The sequence below is a fragment of the Sparus aurata genome, chromosome 4 (assembly GCF_900880675.1).
Source record: "Sparus aurata chromosome 4, fSpaAur1.1, whole genome shotgun sequence".
Classification (NCBI taxonomy): Eukaryota; Metazoa; Chordata; class Actinopteri; order Spariformes; family Sparidae; genus Sparus; species Sparus aurata.
Genome location: NC_044190.1, coordinates 38,365,600 through 38,385,798, shown reverse-complemented (window position 1 = coordinate 38,385,798; position 20,199 = coordinate 38,365,600). Strand labels below are relative to the sequence as shown.

Genomic DNA, 20,199 nt, shown 5'->3' with positions numbered 1-20,199 from the left:
AACTTTTATTGGTGTAATGGTAGTTTCACTACTGGTAGATCAGCAGCATCTTGTAGCGGGTTTCTCTGATGACAAACTCAGTAAATCTCTTTTTTCTTGTGCGTTTACTGGCTTTTATAAAGTGTGATAATGTGTGTGGCTTTTGTATTGTGTCAGGTGGTGGTTTGTGTGTCTGCTGGCTACAGACACAGTGCTGCAGTCAGTGAGGATGGAGAGCTGTACACATGGGGGGAAGGAGATTTTGGACGATTGGGTAAGTTGCCGACATTTGTCTTGGGATATTTGTGGTTTCAGAAAACATGGGGGGTGTTCTTGGGATGTTTACACAAACAAAACATCTCACAAAAAGAGGTCTTACTCTGCAACACATTTAAAACTTCAGTGTGATGTACAGAACACAGTTTACAGAAACCACATTGTTGGGAAATGAAAGCTCACACCGAAAACACGGCTGAAGCGCCTTCATTGCTGCCTGTTTTTACTTAGTTCCTGGTAGCTGTCAGTCAGTCTGTGGGGTTTTGATTCATCCTGACAGCTTTGTTATTTTACAGTATGTGTTAGCTTCTCCAGATCTCATCCTGAATCATACTTCTCACCCTGCAATACAGTGGCATTGTGTAATGAAATGTTACATAGTGGCCATAGATGTTTAATAGAAGTGATTTAAAGATGTTATCTTTTCAGTCCAATGAGAACAGAGCAAAACGTCTTTAAACCTATGATTCTGTCACAGATTTAGCTTGAGGAAAGTTTTAAAAATATAAATCCTCAATAGAAAGAGTCATAATTGACCTTGTTTGCAGTAGCAGGCGTCTCTTTTATAATGTTGCTCTATGGGGAAAAGGTTTTTGGGCCGCTGGGGAATTATGTGGAAAGTGTTCATCTTCCTTCATGCCTTGGGCTAAATGTTCTTTTTATAACTGAGTGCTTATAATCGTGGACCTCTCACATACTGTTTGTGTTAGACGTCACAAACACTCCATCCTTAGGTGAACCTAATGTCAGCTGTCTTGTAGAGCCTGTTTGAGGCATGTTAATTAACACTACTAGCACACACTGCACAACGTGTGGTACAAACAAAGCAAGCCCGTTGTAGAGTAGTTGGACGTGGTTATATAGGGATAGAGCGTGACCAGTGTTTAGATCCTCTTAATGAGTCAACAAGTTTCAACTCTCGGTACTTGAACTGTGGTGTAACCTGACAGACGTCTCTGATGAGCAGGTTCACACGCTGAAGACAACAACGAGTCTGTGTGTTTTATGAGCATCGCATCCACATGATCCATGTTGCTTAATCAAACCTCGATTCTGATAAGATGAAACTCCTCATGGAGGATTATGTACGCACTCTGATGTTTTTATCGTTTGGATTGCAGGTCACGGTGACAGCAACAGTCGAAACATTCCTACCCTGGTTAAAGACATCAGCAATGTGGGAGAGGTGTCATGTGGTAGCTCCCATACGATTGCACTTTCAAAGGATGGACGCACAGTGTGGTCCTTTGGAGGAGGAGACAACGGTTTGTAAACCTTTAACGATGTCTTTTTCTAATGTTTCAGATCACAATTAAGTCTTTAAAGTATAATTCTTGTACAATATACACATAATTCTTGCAGGTCTGTATATGCTCTGGATTTACTGTCCTGATATCAAATATGTGTTGTCCTGCAGGAAAACTAGGTCACGGTGATACCAATCGAGTCTACAAGCCAAAGGTAGTGGAAGCCCTGCAGGGGATGTTCATCAGGAAAGTGTGTGCAGGAAGCCAGTCGTCACTTGCCTTAACCTCGACTGGACAGGTGAGACATCATTTCTGCACAGAGTAAAAGCTGCGGTTTGTTGAGAAAAAGTGGAGCCTTGAATTTCCTTCTATTATTTTCCAACGTTGGATTTTCTTACCGACAGCTGTTGGACGATGACAGTGATGTATTTCAAGGTCAAGACTTACGTAACAAAGCTCTTCTTTCATAGCTTTGCCTCCAAGTTTTAGTCTCACTGTTTTCTCATCAGGATATTTTTGTTCTGGGTAAAAAAAAGTTAAATGAAATCACCTGCTAATGTTGAATCATATCTGTTGTTTTTAGGTGTATGCGTGGGGCTGTGGTGCTTGCCTGGGGTGTGGTTCTTCTGAGGCCACAGCGCTCAGACCCAAACTGATCGAGGAGCTGGCTACCACCAGGGTGGTGGACATCTCCATAGGGGACAGCCACTGCCTGGCCTTATCGCACGGTAGGTGTCTCTTTCCTGTTCAAGCTCGTCTGTAGGTGTTTGATGATAAATGTCTGATGCTGCATTGGCTGAAACACATTTGCATGCTGTCAGGAATCAATACTCTAGTCACAGGAGACACGGTTAGATTTAGTGTTTTGTTAAACCTGTCGCAAGGAGCATGATGTAATAGCAAATACATAGAACAAATTTGTTTAAGCCAATTCTTATCACAAGCTTGTCATAAAATTAGGTCATTTTACAGCTCAGTGCAACACCCATTCTAGGTCATTATTCTTCAGTGTAGTTTCAGCATAACAAATATATTTGTACTTTTTTTTCCCTACTCAATCCAACATCTAGACAATGAAGTGTATGCATGGGGCAACAACTCCATGGGCCAGTGTGGCCAGGGGAACTCCACAGGGCCGATCACCAAGCCCAAGAAGGTGGTGGGCCTGGACGGAGTCGCCATCCAGCAGATCTCGGCCGGCACGTCCCACAGCCTGGCATGGACAGCCCTGCCCAGAGACAGGTCAGCAACCATCGCAGTGAATACACCGACACTAGAGAAGGGAACGTTGATAATAAAGATAAATTCACAGAATTGGGAGGGAGGGTGAAGGTAGGGGCTGATGTCACAACGCGCCCGGGTGTCGCTGCTTAACAGGGATTTCGTACCATAAGTCAAAGGTCATTGTACAGCAGTGTATCCCTTCTGTGTTACTCAGTGACTACAGAAGTCAGTTAGAGTCAAACTGCTTTCAATTACAGCACAGACACACATTTGTTTTTCATTCTGCAACACTGGATCAAATAATAAAATTACTCATTGCGTTCATGTGAGAGTTGATGTGGTTTCAGGGCATTTCACTGACTTTATACGTGAAGTTTTAAAGTTAACATGTCCTGAGGAGCCTGTTGGAACAGTTGGAACAGTTGTATAACATCCTCAGTGGCGCTACATGGAGCTTTCCAAAGTAAAAAAAAAACACATCCCTGATGATGTCACCAGGGTTATCTCGGTTTGAGCTTTCTATCTCCACGCTTCCTTGCTGCCACTAGCCGTGGTTATCCCATACTGAGGCCTATAAGTCATAATAAATCCAGTTCCTCTGCTCAAGTGCCAACCACGCTTTTTTGAATCTGAGTCTTGTATTAGCGCCTCGAAAAAGATTAATTCAGTAATGAATATTTATTCATCCTCTCACACAAGCACTTCTAAATATTTACTCACTGTGGCTCTTTAGGCAAGTGGTGGCTTGGCACAGGCCCTACTGTGTCGACCTAGAGGAAAGCACCTTCTCCCACCTACGCTCCTTCCTCGAGCGCTACTGTGACGGCATCAACAGTGAAGTTCCTCCTCTCCCGTTTCCCTCATCCAGGTGAGTACACTCCTGTCTGCAAGCCGCTCTCACTGTTAGATACATCTGTGTAAAGCAGAATGACATTTACATTGTATGTGCTTGTTGTAGATTTTGTCACGCCAGGACACCTTTAGATTGGTGCTATATTATAAATCCGTGTGTATTTGCAGGGAGCATCATAATTTCCTCAAGCTGTGCCTTCGGCTTCTGTCCAATCATCTGGCTCTGGCGTTGGCTGGGGGCGTGGCCACCAGTATCTTAGGTCGGCAGGCCAGGCCTCTGAGGAACCTCCTCTTCAGACTGATGGACTCGTCCGTGCCTGATGAGATTCAGGAGGTGAGAAAGAAGAAGATGAACTGAGATTCACTTTAAATGTCTCTTTTTAACATAAATGAGTCTGAAACTGATGCTTCGAGGAGCATCTTACTGGTTATGAAGCTGTCTCATGCGAATGAAGATGCCTCTTTATGACCTACATAAGCAAATGAGACCATCAGTGAGCAGATGGCCACTTTCAATATAGTTAATGTGTCTCACTGATTCTCTGCAAAATCATCATCATTACTCGGGATGTTGATAAGTGTCGCTCTCTCAACAATTCATTATTACCAAGCAACCGTATCTGTTAACTTTAGGCTACATGTAAGCTAACATAGATGTATCAGGCACTTTGTTTAACCACCGTCATATCACAGTTATTGATCTTACAACCACAAATGGATACTTAACCTCATCACCATGACTCCAGCAAACTGTTTACAAAGAAAAATATTTGTGAAAAAACCTGCTTACAAAGAAATGCACAAGCTAGCAAGAACAATATCAATGTAGCTGCTTTAACATTTAATTCAGTAGCAAGGACCTTCAACAAGATACGTTTAAACGATTTATTATGAAAGAAAGAGAAAACAAAACGTTGAAGATCTTGGTTCTTCGAGCTCTTCGAGTGCGTTGTGGGGAAGCTCTGTAAAGAATCCGCCGCCGCCGCACTCGGGCAGCGACGGAACCCCCTCATGGTCCTACGAAGGAGAGGAAAGAAAAGAAGAAACAGGGAGAAAGAAAGTGGGTGGGGGGAGGGGCGCAGAATACGAGAGCAAAGACGAGGAGAGGGTCAGGTGGTTATTTGTAGGAAGATCGGAAGTTGGCGCTGTTGAGGTGTGGTCCTGCTCCTGAAACTTCGCCATATAGGCTTCAATTATTCGGTGTAAAGAAATGCCAGAAAACAGTGAAGACCAAGCTGACAGTAAATGTTTTGCAGTCTAAAATCTAAAGATATTCAGTTTACAATAATATGATACAGGAAAGCACCAAAAGAACACGGTAGGATTCCTAACTGGCAAAGACGTAGAACAAGTCACACACTCCTCTGTGCATTCTCACTGTCGGACTCGACTCTTTGATTCCTCCAAACCAAGATCATTATTTTCTTACAAATATCCTTTGAAGTATGAGTCATCACTCGTTGTCTGTATGAATCACCATGGAACATTTTGTCACGTCTTTCGCTTTTCATTCTATGTCGCCGTTCTGTTTTTTATTAGCATAAAGGAAATGAAGGCAGTCATTTCTTTAATTGTCAACAAGTGCTGGATCTGTTACATCACCTGAGGCAGTGACAATATGTGGGCGTGTGTTTGTCCCATCAGGCGGTGATCGAGACTCTGTCTGTGGGGGCGACCATGCTGCTGCCTCCGCTGAGAGAGAGGATGGAGCTGCTTCACTCCTTGCTGCCTCAGGGCCCTGACAGATGGGAGAGTCTCTCCAAAGGACAGGTACCCTCTGCTAACCTCACACACAGATCTGAACACTGTTCTACCTGTAAGAACCAGCCTGAACTGAACAATGAACTGGATTCACATTGAGAACGGGGAACACTTCAATTGAAGCGTCCCTTTTATTTACTTGTGTGATAACCAGTGGTCTATTTGTTTAGTAGACGTTTTTTTCTTTTCCTATTAATCTCATTGTTAGCCACTAAATTTAGGTCACCACTGATATGAATCAGTTTACCTGCAGTGTTTATACATTAACTAATGCATCATTTGTTCCAGCTGTACACTGACAGGTTTTGAAAGAAGGTTTGGTAAATGGAGGAAGATGAATGCATCTTTTATACCAGGAACTTCTTGGTTAATGGGGTCATTTTGGTTCGTTGGTTGTGTGGATGGAGTTAAAGGCTGTTTATGTGGTCTCTTACAGCCACAGTGATTTCAGCAGTCTTCCCAATATGCATTTCAACAATCAATCAGTGTGTATGGGACTTTGTGTTCCCAGTGTTAATGCCTGCTTGGCTCAGACGATTCCACTGACCTCAACAATGGAAGCAGCCGCTTCCAGGAAATGTTTCTAATGTTAACTCTTCCAGGCTTTCAAATAGAAGTTGTAGAGAGCAGGAGTCCAAATCAATACAACAGATGGTATCTGCTTTTCCTTGCCAGGAGTCCGATGAGAAGGTTGTTACCTCTCTCTGTCTGTACGGTAATAATGAAGCTAGCAGCTGATTAGTTTAGCTTAGCATAAAGACTGGAAACAGCCGGCTTTGCTCTGTCCATAGTAGGACTGGGTGCGTAAGTCTGGTAAGTTATGCAGCCTTTAAAACCAGGAAAAGACAACACGTATGACATATCACATCATCATATGATCATCATGTCATATCCAGAGTCTAAGATGATATGTGGTGTTAGATTATGGTAACGATATAATATAGTACCCCAAAGGTAAATGAACATGTTCTGTCTTGTTTGTTTCATCTTAACAAAAAAGAAAACAAGCTTAGCTTTGCTCTTTCTAGCTAAGTTAACTAGCGACAGGCTGTATAATTAAATGACAGACAGTGTGAGAGTCAAATCAGTCTTCCCATCAAGAACGAATAAGTCTTCAAAAATGTCAAGTTATTCCTTTAACAGGATTATATGCTGTTCATCTATTGAAACCTTTGTGCATGTGCAGGTAATTCAGCATTCAAAACATTTAAAAACATTGATATAAATCACATCAGAGAGAAAAACAATAAAGCACAGGAGTGTAATCAGTCGTTGCTGAAGTCTGTGATGACATTGGCCTCAGCCGGGGTCATCACAGACTGCCTGGACATCGTCCTTTTTTCTGGGTTGTGTGTCTCTATATGAAATAAGCACCTGGTTGACTGACCTGGTATGAACCTGCAGATTGTTTGGTTCTGTTAAAGAGTAATTTTTCAGGTCATCTCAGCAGTCTTCTCAAAATGTTTGTGTTTGTGCCACAGAGGATGCAGCTCGACATCATCCTGACCAGCCTGCAGGACCACACCCACGTTGCCTCGCTCCTGGGTTACAGCTCTCCTGCTGACGGCCCCGAGGTGCTTCCCTCCGGCCCGGCCTTCACAGCGACCCCAGACCCCACGTACAGCGCCACAGCAGGCCACCCTGACACCCACCTGGCTGAGATCCTCATGAAGACGCTGCTCAGGAACCTGGGCTTCTACACTGTGAGTAGATGTCGGATGATGTTCGGAATCGGAGAGCAGAGAGTTTGCGTTCATTGATTTCTGTGTGTGTGTGTGTGTGTGTGTGTGTGTGTGTGTGTTCCTCCACAACAAACCATTATTTGTGGGCTCATTATGATCTATTGAGAATCAACAAAGGCAGACATTACTCAGGAAGGAAGTCATCAGTGAAGTCAACAAATTGAGTACCGTTGTTACACTCCGCCGTCTCTCCATCTCCCCGGCTCCTCTCGGTATTTGAGTGCTGGAGGCAGAGCATGACTCATATATAATCCTTTGTTATTATCACCTGCTGCCTTTTTTCCTGGCAGAGCAGTGCCTCGCTCTCTAAAGACAGCATCTTATTGATTTAAACACACACACAGGCTGTTTTCAAGTGTGTGTGTGTGTGTGTGATTATGCAGGTCTGAGCAATGAATGATGATTAGACTGCAGGCTTTTCTGCGTTTGAGTCACCACGTTTGAATCTGTTGCCTCTTGCTGTATTTTTCCCTTTTTGCTCCTCTTCTTCATTTCTTAATCTCATAAGCTGCTTTCTGTTTTCACGGGGATCACAGATGGAAAAACCCGTCTAGATAAACAAGTATAATTAATGTAGATAAACAAGTATAATTAAATAAAATCAGTTATCACCTGGATAAAATAAAAGTTTGGTGGTATAAATTTGAACATAGAAAGAATCCAGTTTACAGAAGGGAGGTCGGAACAAAGCAATGATTTCTGCGTGTCTCATAAGAGTCTAATGCAATTATCAGCCTCTATAATTAGCTCATGGGCGCCATTAGTAGAACATGTAACATTAACGTTCCATAAATAGAAATTCTATAAAAAGAAGCCAGAGAACAGGTCAAGAGTTGATGGTGAGCGCTGAATTCAGCTGAGAGGTTCACAGACACACACCCCCCCCTCCACGCCTGCTGCTGCCCGCTAGCTAACAGCTAATGTACTGTATAGTGTTCTGGCTGTTTGGGGCGAGTAAACCGTTACATCCCTGCTGCTCTGACATGTGTCCCTGTGCCAGAAGTAGAAGTGTCTTTACTTCCAAACCACATTCATGTACAGTAACTTAGTGATGTTCAGCCTCTGAAGCCTGAAACAAAGTCGGCTGGTTAGCTGTACTGAGAAAGCTATGCTAAGAAAACAATAGTGTAATATGAGAGAGAGAAACACTGATGCCAACAGTGTAACTGATAGCCTTGAGTTTGCCAAACTGGTCAAGTTTAACGGGAAATTCTGGTATTTTAAAACCTAAATGGGTCATACCTACCAAAGTTTTGGAGTCAGTCCTGACCACTAACCTCAGCAGCGGCGACACAACAGCTTTGGGCTTGCAAAGGTAATCCCTTGGGGCAACTCTGACTGCCAATGTTTTGTCCACTAAAAGTGCTTGTTGTTGCTACACACATGCAGAGGTTGTTATTCTAAGTGTCTCACAACATTACAGAATGCTTCCTATGAAATTAGATCCTTTTTGTAACCACAGGTCTTGTATGAGGAGAATCTCGCTCTGCCGTCTTGTAAAGAAGTGAATTCTTGCTATCACTTCTGTTATGTAAACTCCAAACTCCTCGCTCCAACTCATTCCACCATCGCAAATGTCAACCTCAGCCAGTCGGTAGCAGAAAGAAGCACTTTTAGTCGTCGTAACTTTGACAGTCAGAGTTGCTCCAAAGGTTGCAGTTGTTTCACGTCCACTTGGCTTGACCGATTTCCAAACTTTTTATGTTATGTTATGTTATTAAGTTATGAGCTATAAGCGAACAGCCAAGAGTTAGTTGTGGCTTACTGAACTTCTGTAAATATATATTAATAGATTAACTGTGAAACTGCAGTGGTTTCATATCTGATTTGTGTGTGTTTGTGTTGTGCAGGATCAGGCCTTTGGTGAGCTGGAGAAGAACAGTGATAAGCTGCAGCAGGGCATGTCCTCCTCTGACAGCAGCCAACCTGCTCACCTCCACCAACTCCTGTGCTCCCTGCAAAAGCAACTGTTAGCATACTGCCACATTAACTCTGTCACCGAGGTATGGACGCAGAACTGTTTGTTGATGTACAGCCTGTTCAAACAGACCTACTCTCTTCCACAGATAAGAGTTTTATTATTGGGAAAACGGTGTTTACACAGTAGAAACAGATTCTTGGAGTTATTTGAACTTCTCGGCCTGCTGCCATTAGGCTCATGTGACTGATGTCTTCTTGCGACACTGGTTACAACATAGTGTTTCAGTTTGGATTACGCAAAGTTATGGAGCGTGCAGATGCCCCGTGATGTTCAGTTTGTTGAAGTTATTCACTTGTCACTACACATTATGTAACTTCAAAACTCACATGGTCTCATAAAGAGGCCGAAAAAGTCATTAAATTGCTTATCTCGAAAGAAAACACCCAACAGTTGTAACTTGCAGTTGCATGGATTTACTGTCTTTCGGCCAATTCTGGACAAAATGAATGCTCAGTCTATAAAAGTCTCTTGATTGTTGGTGAGAAGTTGAGTTTTCAAACATTTTGTTCTTCATGTTTTTGTGCAGAACTCCAGCAGTGTGGCTTTACTCCACAAGCATCTGCAGCTGCTGCTGCCTCACGCCACAGATATCTTCTCCCGTTCAGCTACCTTGATTAAAGAGAGTTCCTGGAATGGCAGCATTCGAGAGAAGCTACAAGGTAGAGAGGATCAATGAATCTGTCGTTATCCTGACCTGTTGACCTTCTTATCCTCCTCCTGTTTACTGGCCTTTTCACATTTTCCCTGATTGCTTATTTGCTTTCACAGCAGACAAAACTCCCAATAACCTGAAAAGATTTTCAGCACTGATCATGTCTCTGTTCTCTCCAGATGTGATCTACGTGTCAGCAGCAGGCAGCATGCTGTGCCAGATAATCAACTCCTTACTGCTGCTGCCGGTGTCGGTGGCGAGGCCTCTTCTGAGCCACCTGCTGGACCTGCTGCCTCCTCTGGACCGCCTCAACAGACTGCTGCCTGCTGCCTCCCCTCTGGAGGACCAGGAGCTGCAGTGGCCTCTTCATGGTGAGCACGAAACAAGAAGCCACACAAACATCAAATCAGCAAATTATGCTCTGTACAGTCCTAATTTGGCTCTTAGCTGTTGCTTTTTCCAAAGTTTTTATATACAGTATTACAGCATTACTCATTTATACCGACTGCTGAACTGTAACATCCATTGCTCGGTTTAAAAACACTTTTTTTCCAATTCAAATCAATCTTCATGTGCTCCACAATCTATACAAGTGTCTCATTGTGCAAAAATTAACACCCACCAAGTGCCGAAAGTGGGTTCATTTCACATTTAGTGAGTGAGTCTCTGAAGGCTTTCTGCCACACCGATGGTTAAATGTTTGTATCGAAAATATAATGTGATTAAAAACTATGCTGAGAGTCTTGACATTGTGCTTTTGACAAAGTGCATTCAAGAGCACTTAAATCTGTAGCTGAAGGACCACGACTGTTGATTAAACGTGACCATTTCTATTTTTTTCTTACTTTCCTCTGTTGGCTTCAATCTGTCAAAACAGACATTTTCATGTGTGAGCCCTTGAAGGCAGGAATATCATTTAGGACTCATTTTTAGTGTTTTCCTTAATGGCTCTAGCTCTGTGTACAGGTAAGTGCTCCCACTCAGGCTGTTAAATGTGTCCAAACAATATGTCTGTTTCAAAATTTTCACAGTAAAAAGAATTATAGAGCTCTCAGTATCTTACTGATGCTTTTTGGAAACCTTGTTTCTGGCCAGTTGGATTTATACTTCTCCACTAAACTCTCCAGGTACATCTGACTTTGCTGAACCAGCCTCGGGGATGTCCCTGCCGCCACCAGCGCTCTCCTGGGTGTGGCTGGTGGACCTGGAGCGGACGGTGGCCCTGCTGGTTGGCCGCTGCCTTGGTGGGATGTTGCAGGGAGCTGCCACCTCGCTGGAGGAACAGGACACTGCATACTGGCTCAAAACGCCGCTTTTCAGCAACGGCTTGGAGATGGAGATCCCACAGCTGGGTGAGGAGCGGACAGATTCTGCTGTTGTGGATTTAGATCCCGGCAGGACATCTTGAACTTTGTTGCACTGTCTTCTCAATGTCTAGTCCATCTATTCCATCTTCCATTTGTCGTTTCTGCTGTGACTTGTTGAGCTGATGAGTCTTTGTTCTCTCTCCTCAGACACCTGCATCAGCTCATTATTGGAGGCAGCACTGTCTGGTAATGAAGAGCAGAAGCCCTTTGACTGCACGCTGCGTCCTGACCTAAGTGTCTTGGTGGATTTGGCTCTGGGCTCCACTAAAGAACCTGCCAACAGCCTCTGGATCAACATGCAGGACTATGCCATCAGCAAAGGTCTGCCTTTTGTCTCAGCTTCCAATCAATTCTGTTGTCTCTTACAGGTGGCAGTGTACTGACTGCACTGTTTATTCTGTTGCAGACTGGGACAATGCGTCTCTCAGTAACGAGTCCCTGTTGGACACTGTGTCCAGGTTTGTGCTGGCAGCCTTACTGAAGCACACCGGGCTGCTGGGCCAAGGCTGTGGAGAGGGCAGGTAATGTAACACGATGTATGATGTGTCCGTTTAAAGGTTTCCACTCTGTTAGTGTCACGTGTCATGAGTATTTTTGTATTTTCCCATCAGGTACCAACCATCAAAGTCCCTTGCTGAGGTCTATCGCAGTGTTTATAAGGTACGAAACCGCCTGCTGGCCTGTAAGAACATGGATTTCATCCAGACAAGATCTTCTTCACGTGAGAGGAGGGTGTGTAAACAACCTTTATGTTTCTTAAACTGCTTTTTAAAATTTCTCTCAAGGTTTTCCGTGCTTATTGGGTGCTTTGTTCATGAAACTAAAAGATGAAACGTGTTCAGATTTCAGACAATCAGGACTCTCTGGACATGGACCCTCAGGAGCACTCGTTCACACGCACCATCGATGAAGAGGCAGAGCTGGAAGAGAGAGCCGACCGCGAGAGAGAGGAGGGTCATCAGGAACAAGACGATGAAGAGGAGGACAGGGAGCACGAAGTCATGACGGCTGGAAGTGAGTACACCTGCCTGGAGTTGTTCGTTTATATGCTTTCAGTGTGCTGAGCAGTAGGAACATTAGGTGTATTTTATAAATTAGATTAGATTTTTAGTTTTTATTCTGCTGGCTTCCATCATTCGCCTCTCTGCTTTATGAATAATTAATTAAAATTGTAAAAAATGTAAAAAGGATTTGCTCTGCTGTCTGTCCTGCTGATTGTTAGTTCTGATCATGTTTGTTCAGGGTTCTAATCCGATGTTGTGTCAGGAGTTTTAATGGTTTTGGTATTTATTCAATAACATACAGACAGTTTAATTCTAAATACAGTGGTAATCCTCACTGATTTTGATTTGGCAAAGCTTTGCAGCTACTTCACCAAGTTGTCTACGTGACTCTTACTGTAATAAGAATTAGATTTTTTTGCTGTTCTGGGAAGATGCAGTAGCCAGATGACTGTGAGGGATTCACCAGCTAGCTTCATAGAAAGAAAGGTGTTTCAAACATATTATGGATTTCATAATCTGTCTTGATTAGTTAGTTAGTAATCCTGCTCAATGCGGACCCTGACATACATAATTAGAGAACCGTTACACAACGTCACAAACCATCTTTGTCCAAAAGAATGGGAATCTTATTGGGATACCCAGGAAGAAGATGGCAGTGGACACAGCTCTTCTTCTTCTTCCTCTTCTTCAAAATGCACATACAATACACTGATGGAAACACCGGAAGACAAAAACAAAAACTGAGTTTGCATGTTCCTCATGAACTTAGTACTTTGTGGCTGCTGCTTTTCCTCTAACCCAGCATCTTGTCTGTGTGTTTGATTCGTGTGTGTGTCTGTGCATTTGCACAACACAGAAATCTTTCAATGTTTCCTCTCAGCGCGGGAAGTAGCTCGCAGTCGGGACAGAGAGCGGGCCAGCAGCAGCACAGGACTGGGCTCCGGCTCCGTCTCCAGGAGCGGGGGTGGAGGAGGCGGAGAGGACGACACCATCCTGTCTCAGGAGGGGAGGAGGGGCAGTACGGGTCTACCAGAGGGCCAGGACCTGTACACAGCAGCCTGTAACTCTGTCATCCACCGCTGTGCCCTGCTGCTGCTGGGAGTGAGCCCTGTGCTGGGCGAGCTGACCAAACAGAACCAGGAGGAGGGTCAGACCCAGTCAGCCACCGGAACACAGGAGTGTCTGAGCTTCATGACCAGGTCAGAGCGCTGCACACCTCCACACAGTCTGATAAAACAACACACGAAACAGTACTGACAGATTAAGACAACGTGTTAATTGCTATTAAGAATGGGTTGAAACACTCATGTTTCCTATATGAATATTCAATATTGCAATTTTTCCCACTGTTTATATTATGTAGAGATCCCATCCTGTGAATGCAGTGTCAGAGACGGAGGGGACAAAATTCTCATGCTGTGTATGAATTTGGAGTGTTTCAATTCTTAATTTAAAATCATTCAAAATAAGCTTTCGATTTCAGGAATCAAAGCCTGGATCAGCAATCGTCCCAGTAGTTTTTCTCTCCATCCCGCCTGCCTGCACGTGTCTGAATAGCATTAGCATTAGCATTAGCCTACAGCTTCACTTCCAGGCGTTTAACATGTGTGCACAGAGACGATCAGCTGACTGCTATCAGAGATGTTGGGTTGATTCTCTTTATGCATTTGAGTGGGAAGACTCTGTACCCTGCACAGATTTGAGAAACTGAACTTGAACTTGAGGCGCCACCAGGATAAAGTCAGCTGTTGTTGTAAAGTTCCCATATCCTTTAAGAATTTGAAAATGAAAATGACAGTCGTCACGGCATAAAAACAAAGATCTGTATTTCTTTCTAATCCACATGTGATAGTTAAACAATGGCAGAGCCGTCAGTGCTGAAAAAAACTCAGTTTTTGCTGAGCTGCAGTCGAAGAGGAGATTGTTTCTAAAAACATTCACTTTTTCCAACATAATTCTGCAAACTCAGCCTGCATTGTTACTCAGAACAATGACTATGGAATGAGGCCCGGATCTTTAACACTGGAACCACTATGAGAAGGAATGTTTTTGCAGAGGAAGAATCATTACAGCACCCAGAATCTTCTTTCTGTGTGCATACTGTGTGTGTTGACTGTTTTTACGAGACACTTGAAACCTATTCTTTAGTATGTGAGCTTGAACAGAATGGAAAAAACAGACTAATTGGCTAACAAGGTTTAATCCCATCGGAACGTTTAATAGATCCTTTGTCTCAGCCAGCACTGGCTCGGGATACAATCGCCACTAAAATTGGATCAAAATCTGCAGATGCTGCCAGAAAATGTGTTTGTTTGTGTGTCCTTAAAACCCGTGGAGAGGAATCTTCTTCTTCTTCTTCTTCTTGGCTGTTGTGATAATGATGGTAACAAAACTAAAACTACACTGTAAACCTTTGTATTTGCTGTTGATGTATAGTTACATCAGTTACTGAGTGATGTCCAACCAGAGGCAGCCACGGGAAGGTGTGTCTCACTCTTTAATGTCAGAATTTGCTGATGCAGACTTTTGCAGATCTCCACAAAATTCTTAACCTACTTTTCACTTGTTTCAACAAGTTTGTTCTGAACGTTTACCTTCAGTGTATTTATACTCCACATTCCACCTGGAGCACTTTGAATCTGATGGTGTCAGGTAACTGTTTTCCAGGGGTTGTTGTGCGACTTTCCTTTGAGGGGGTTGAATGATATCTGACACAGGGAACATGTTGCCCAACCCTGTTTTGTACCAGACACACTGTATTAACAGCCCTGTGTTGTTGTTGAGTGATTTAATGCTTTATGGCTTTATATGTCATTTCTGTGGTTAAAATTGTTTAGTTCATTTATGTTCTGATTCTGATCTGAATCATTTTCTCTGTTTTGTAACTTAACAACAGGTGAAAAAAAGGATTCTCTGATTTATTTTCAATCTGTGAAATTGGTGGGAGGAAAATGTTTTGCCAAGTGTAAAGAAAAAAACAGGATCATTTCTCTTACTTTTCTTCCATATTCTTCCATTTTTTTCCTCCTTCCACTGTCTACGTGTACCCAATGCTACATGAAACAACCACAACGGCCTCCACGCTATTAACCGAAATGCTGAAACTGGCAACTCTAACATGTTCGCATACAGCACGAACATTAAAAAGCCTGCAGCTGTTACCTTTACCATTTCAACACCAGAGCTCGATTCCCCTGACACTGTTTCACTGCATCCTGGGTTGAGTGCTGCTCAAGATGATTGTGATTGTTTAAAAGACATGTAAACAAGCCAGAGTGTTTGTTTTTTATCCCTCTACCAGAATGAGAGTTGGTGCACGTTGGCCTCCAGTGCTAACAGAGCGTTGTGGAGGTCTGCTTATGTGACTTTGTAGTTTTTACTAGGGTTGTCACGATACTAAAATTTTCAACTCGATACCGATACTCAGGAAAATATTCGCTACTCGATACCATTTTCGATACCACAAGGATAAAGAAAAGACCCCAAAATTTAAAATAAATATTTTTATTAACAAGAAAAAATAACCTCTGTTACAACATGTAACAATTAACAGAACCACACGTTAAATATTTATAATGAAAAACAGTTGTTCAAAAAGAAACTGCAACTATGATAACAAGTTTCAGGTCTGAGGTCGATACTTTTGAAAATGAGTATCGTATCCGGATACAACATTTTAGTATTGGTACTTTTTTGAGTTTCGATACTTTTGACAACCCTAGTTTTTACAGTACTCATTTTCTCCACAAGAGGACGGAGCGTACCACAACCCCAAGTTGTAAATGGGATACAAAGCATTTCTGCACTCTTGTCACAAGATTGTTTGTTAGTAAGTTATGTAAGATAACTGTCATGTTTTTGTTTTAGCTAGGAAAGTATTACAATTGGCGCTAATCTGCCTTTAGTGACACTGTAGATATATATCATCCAACATGAGTGATACAAAAACACACACAGGAGAGAGAGCTGTGTTACTGTTTCCGTATCATAGATGATTAATTTATTTCCCGTGATGTGTTCATAGGAGTGAGAGTCTGAGTGCAGAGAGCCGCTCAGTGCAGAGCAGCCCGAGCTACCGACTGATGAAGTCCAGGAGCGAGTCTGACCTCTCGCAGCCCGAGTCAGACGAAGAGGGTTACTCTCTGGTAGAACACACTCTCTTATACACATTCATAGACAATCTGTCTCACTACATGAGCATTTCTGTGTTTATGAGCTGCAGACCAAGAGTTCAGCTGTGTAGTTTAAAAAACTTCATCAGACTTTGTTTTCTCTTTTCAGAGTGGACGGAGAAATGTTGACCTGGACTTGGCGTTCTCTCACAAAAAGCGAGGTAAAGATCCTCCGTTCAAAGGTCTGTGTATTGTTGCGAGTGAGGATGATCCAGGTGTTTTAGTTACTCTTGTCTCTCTGTCTTTTGATTCTTGTGTGGATAGTTTATTTGCTTCTTTTGGGGCAGTTGAGCCCCAAACACAAGAGGAGCTCCAAGCAAGTAAACGATGGCATGTTTCTTCCTCTTGTTAGCTCATACCTCCATGACTGCGATGCCTCATTCATCTCTCATGATGAGGGCCTTGTTTTGAGCTTCACCTCGAGACACTCCATATTCTACACTCTGTGATAATGCATAGACAGCAAAAACAAATATAGGACACGCAGATCCGCCCGTTGTACAAATAACAGGTCATTCTTCTGTTGGAATGTTTGTTGTTTTGTACAGCGACGGCTCATTCCTCGTGAAGAGGTTTAATGGAGCTACCAGTCACACTTTTAAAGAAATCATCAGTCCAACACTTTATCTTAAAGGAACAGTTCACCTCCAGATCAAAACAACATATTTTGAATTATTTCCATTTTTCCATCTTGATGGTTTTATGAGTTGCCGAGTTTTGGAGATATGAGCCGTAGTGTTGTCTGCCTTCTCTCCAATATAATGGAACTAGATGACACTCTGCTGCTCAAAGCAGAAAGAAAATATGTTTGAAAGACTCAACAGCAGTGTCTCTTTACAGAAATCATGACCGAGTTACTGAAGATAATCCACAGAACTTGTTGTTAGCAGTTTCATTCAGGAACTACTTTCTCTCGATATGACTGGACAGGAGGAAGTGTGCATCTACTCATGGATGTGACAGCATGGGATGTAAACATTAATGGCTGAGGCTGATCAGCTGAGCTGTAACACTGAATAGCTTAGTTAGCCAGTTTGCTAACAGGAGCAGTTGGATGAGGTTGTTTGGGGGGTTGAGCTTGAAGTTTCCACATCACCAAGACTGAAAACACATTAGAGTCAATCCTCTCTGAAAAATGCTTTAAGTCGGTCGTACCTGTCTGAATTAATGCTGGATGTTGATGTTTAAAAAAGGACGTGGGGAAGTTGGCATCACTGCATGCAATTAGCCAAGACTTCCAGGTTCACCAGCTCCTTGAAATCAGCTACGTGAGGATTCGGTAGTGATAAAAACAGCCAAGAATCTCAGTGAGGAAAGATTATTGCACTGTAGTCGGGAATGCGACAACATAGAACATTTTTAATCTACATTTTTATTGCAGATTAAACATTTTTACTCACCAACCACAATATATTTACATCGCTCATTTCAGGGATAAATAATATGTATATAATATATAATTATTATTATTATCAGTGAGTGATTTCTTGCTGTATGTGTGGTGTCGCAGAGAGAAAACAGTTCCTACATCAGCCCGATTCCAACAAGCCGGGTCATGATATCTGTAAAGAGACATTGCTGTTACTATCTGAGGACCATCTAGTTCCATTATATCAGAGAGAAGCCCGACATCTCTACGGCTCATATCTCCAAAACTCAGCCACTCAGAACAAAACTATCTTGATGGTCAAACACCACTACAGGTAAAAGGAAAATATGTCCTTTTGATTTGGGGGTGAACTGTCTCTTTAAGTGCTTTCAGTTGATATATGGAAACTTTAGCTCCTGTTACCATCTCACTTCTCAGCTGCAGCATTTGTTCCTCAGTGGGTTTGGAATCCCAGCGTGCCCATTATAGATGAATCCATAATGGCTGTGCCCGCATGAAGAATCAGCATTTGGCCATTTGATGAACTCTTATAGAGTAATAATGCATTGCACTGCATAGCTCTTAAGTGCTTAAAAGCAACATGGTCCATCCATCCAAAGAGTTATCTGGTGCATGTATACATCTGAAGGCTCCTCTGCTTCTCCTCTGGTCTGCAGGTTTACTCCACAGCTCCCCAGACTCCCTGGCTGAGTCCTGGTTCAGGGCCAAACTGAGCCGCCAGCGGAGCTACAGCTCAGCTCACTCCTATGAAGAATCGGATCTGGACCTGAGCCGCTCGCTGGGCATCCATGCTCTCATCGACAACATGGTCAGCTTCATCAGCGGTGACGTGGGCCTGGCTCCAGCCTTCAAGGAGCCAGAAGAAAGCATGTCCACCAGCCCGCAGGCGACTATCCTGGCCATGGAACAGCAGCAGAGCCGGGCAGAGGTGAGGGGCTGCGTTGGTCTCTAAGTGAGGCACCAAACACTAACAAACATTTATTTGGACAGCAGACACGAAGGGAAATAGTGGATAAGAATGGATAAGGCAGAGACGTTCTGTAGTGCATTAATCCGTCTCTTGGCTCTATTTGACTTTTCTGCCCTGTCTTTGGCTCTCAAACACAGGAGCATTAATTCTCTGAAGATGTAAATATTTCCCAAAAAGTATATACTTGCATCTTTAAAGAAGGTACAGTAATTCCCTAAAACAGCTGCTCGTTGTAACTTCTATCAAACATTTCTCAAACAGGGCATCTTGCATTTGTTTCAGGATATTTTAGGACTGAACATTTACTGTAGCAGGACGGTATGTGTGGGATTGAGTGAACTACAGTGAGTGTGTACACGGTAATAAACACAGATATCAACAGTGTGTTTATACATTCATTGTTGGTCTTTTCTTGAGATTTGTTGCCAACAAAATGCTGCATATTCTCCTTCAAACCTAAACTATGTAGTGGCCAAACAAATGAGGTTTATTAGAATTCTTATTGATGATACTTCCACCAAAAAGACTGAAAACAACGTTGTCCAAGATTTACTCATGACGCTGTTCTGTTGTTTTATGTCCAGCTGCGGTTGGAGGCTCTCCACCAGATTGTGGTGTTGATCTCTGGCATGGAGGAGAAGGGCAGCCAGCCCGGGAACGCAGATCGATCCTGCGCCGCCTTCCAGTCCTCCTCGCTGCTCACCTCCGTCAGGTTGCAGTTCCTGGCTGGTTGTTTTGGCCTCGGTACCGTCGGCACCGGAGGGCTGAAAAGGGAGAGCGTGCAGCTCCATCACTATCAGGTATGAGGCTGGTCTCCTGCTGAGAAAATACTTCCATCTGTGGGTTTTGGTGATTAATAGCCTACATTTTTAGCCTGTTGACATGTTAGGAAGTTGTGTTTGATTTAATCAAGAGTAATAAATAATCTTAAAGGATCTACTGACCCCCATACAGAAGGAAAATTGGAAAAAGTATACACAAAGAATTTCTGGAGCTTTAAAGCAAAACAGCTGTGGATCATTCTCTGGTAGCTGGGGACATGTTTTAAAACATAATTAACAACTGAACAAAAACCTGAAATGGCTCAAAACAGCTCCTCCGGTGTAATCCAAGTCGCTATAAGCTCTGAGATCCCAAATTGATTCATGTAGACCTTTTTTTACACCTTTTATTCTTCACTGTAGCAGCTAAGCTAAAAGCGTAAGCGTACATTCCGTCTGAGGTGGATGTACAAGCCTGTTGGGGATAAAGACTGAATTTTTAGTTTTGCGTGAACTGTTTATTAGCATCCAAGCGCATACTTTTATTTTGGCAGGATGGTGTCAAAGCAGCTAAGAGGAGCATCCAGATGGAAATCCAGACAGCTGTTCATAAGATCTACCAGCAGCTGTCAGTCACACTGGAGAGGGCGCTGCAGGCAAACAAGCACCACATAGGTAATGATTTACTCATTAAATCTTTAAGTTGGCAGTTTATGAGGAGCAGAGATCTGTTCTCACTTGTTCTGTCAAAGTGGTTCACGAGTCTGACAAGAGTCAAAATAAGGGCAACGTTCAGAACAGGCTGAACTTCCTACAGTGAC

The 20,199-nt window shown here is 43.0% G+C and overlaps 1 protein-coding gene across 1 annotated transcript in view; it reads left to right on the top strand.

Annotated features, from left to right (window-relative positions):
- herc1 (HECT and RLD domain containing E3 ubiquitin protein ligase family member 1) overlaps positions 1–20,199 on the top strand; it is a 61,211-nt gene that overhangs the window by 8,226 nt on the left and 32,786 nt on the right. The window contains 23 exon segments of the mRNA XM_030415066.1: positions 157–253; positions 1,377–1,520; positions 1,673–1,800; positions 2,086–2,230; positions 2,573–2,744; positions 3,460–3,594; positions 3,747–3,912; positions 5,223–5,348; positions 6,821–7,042; positions 8,932–9,084; positions 9,589–9,721; positions 9,894–10,085; positions 10,842–11,066; positions 11,229–11,402; positions 11,488–11,602; positions 11,693–11,813; positions 11,924–12,095; positions 12,942–13,284; positions 16,110–16,230; positions 16,367–16,418; positions 18,304–18,575; positions 19,202–19,417; positions 19,933–20,053. Of these exon segments, the coding sequence (XP_030270926.1) occupies positions 157–253; positions 1,377–1,520; positions 1,673–1,800; positions 2,086–2,230; positions 2,573–2,744; positions 3,460–3,594; positions 3,747–3,912; positions 5,223–5,348; positions 6,821–7,042; positions 8,932–9,084; positions 9,589–9,721; positions 9,894–10,085; positions 10,842–11,066; positions 11,229–11,402; positions 11,488–11,602; positions 11,693–11,813; positions 11,924–12,095; positions 12,942–13,284; positions 16,110–16,230; positions 16,367–16,418; positions 18,304–18,575; positions 19,202–19,417; positions 19,933–20,053 (3,745 nt within the window).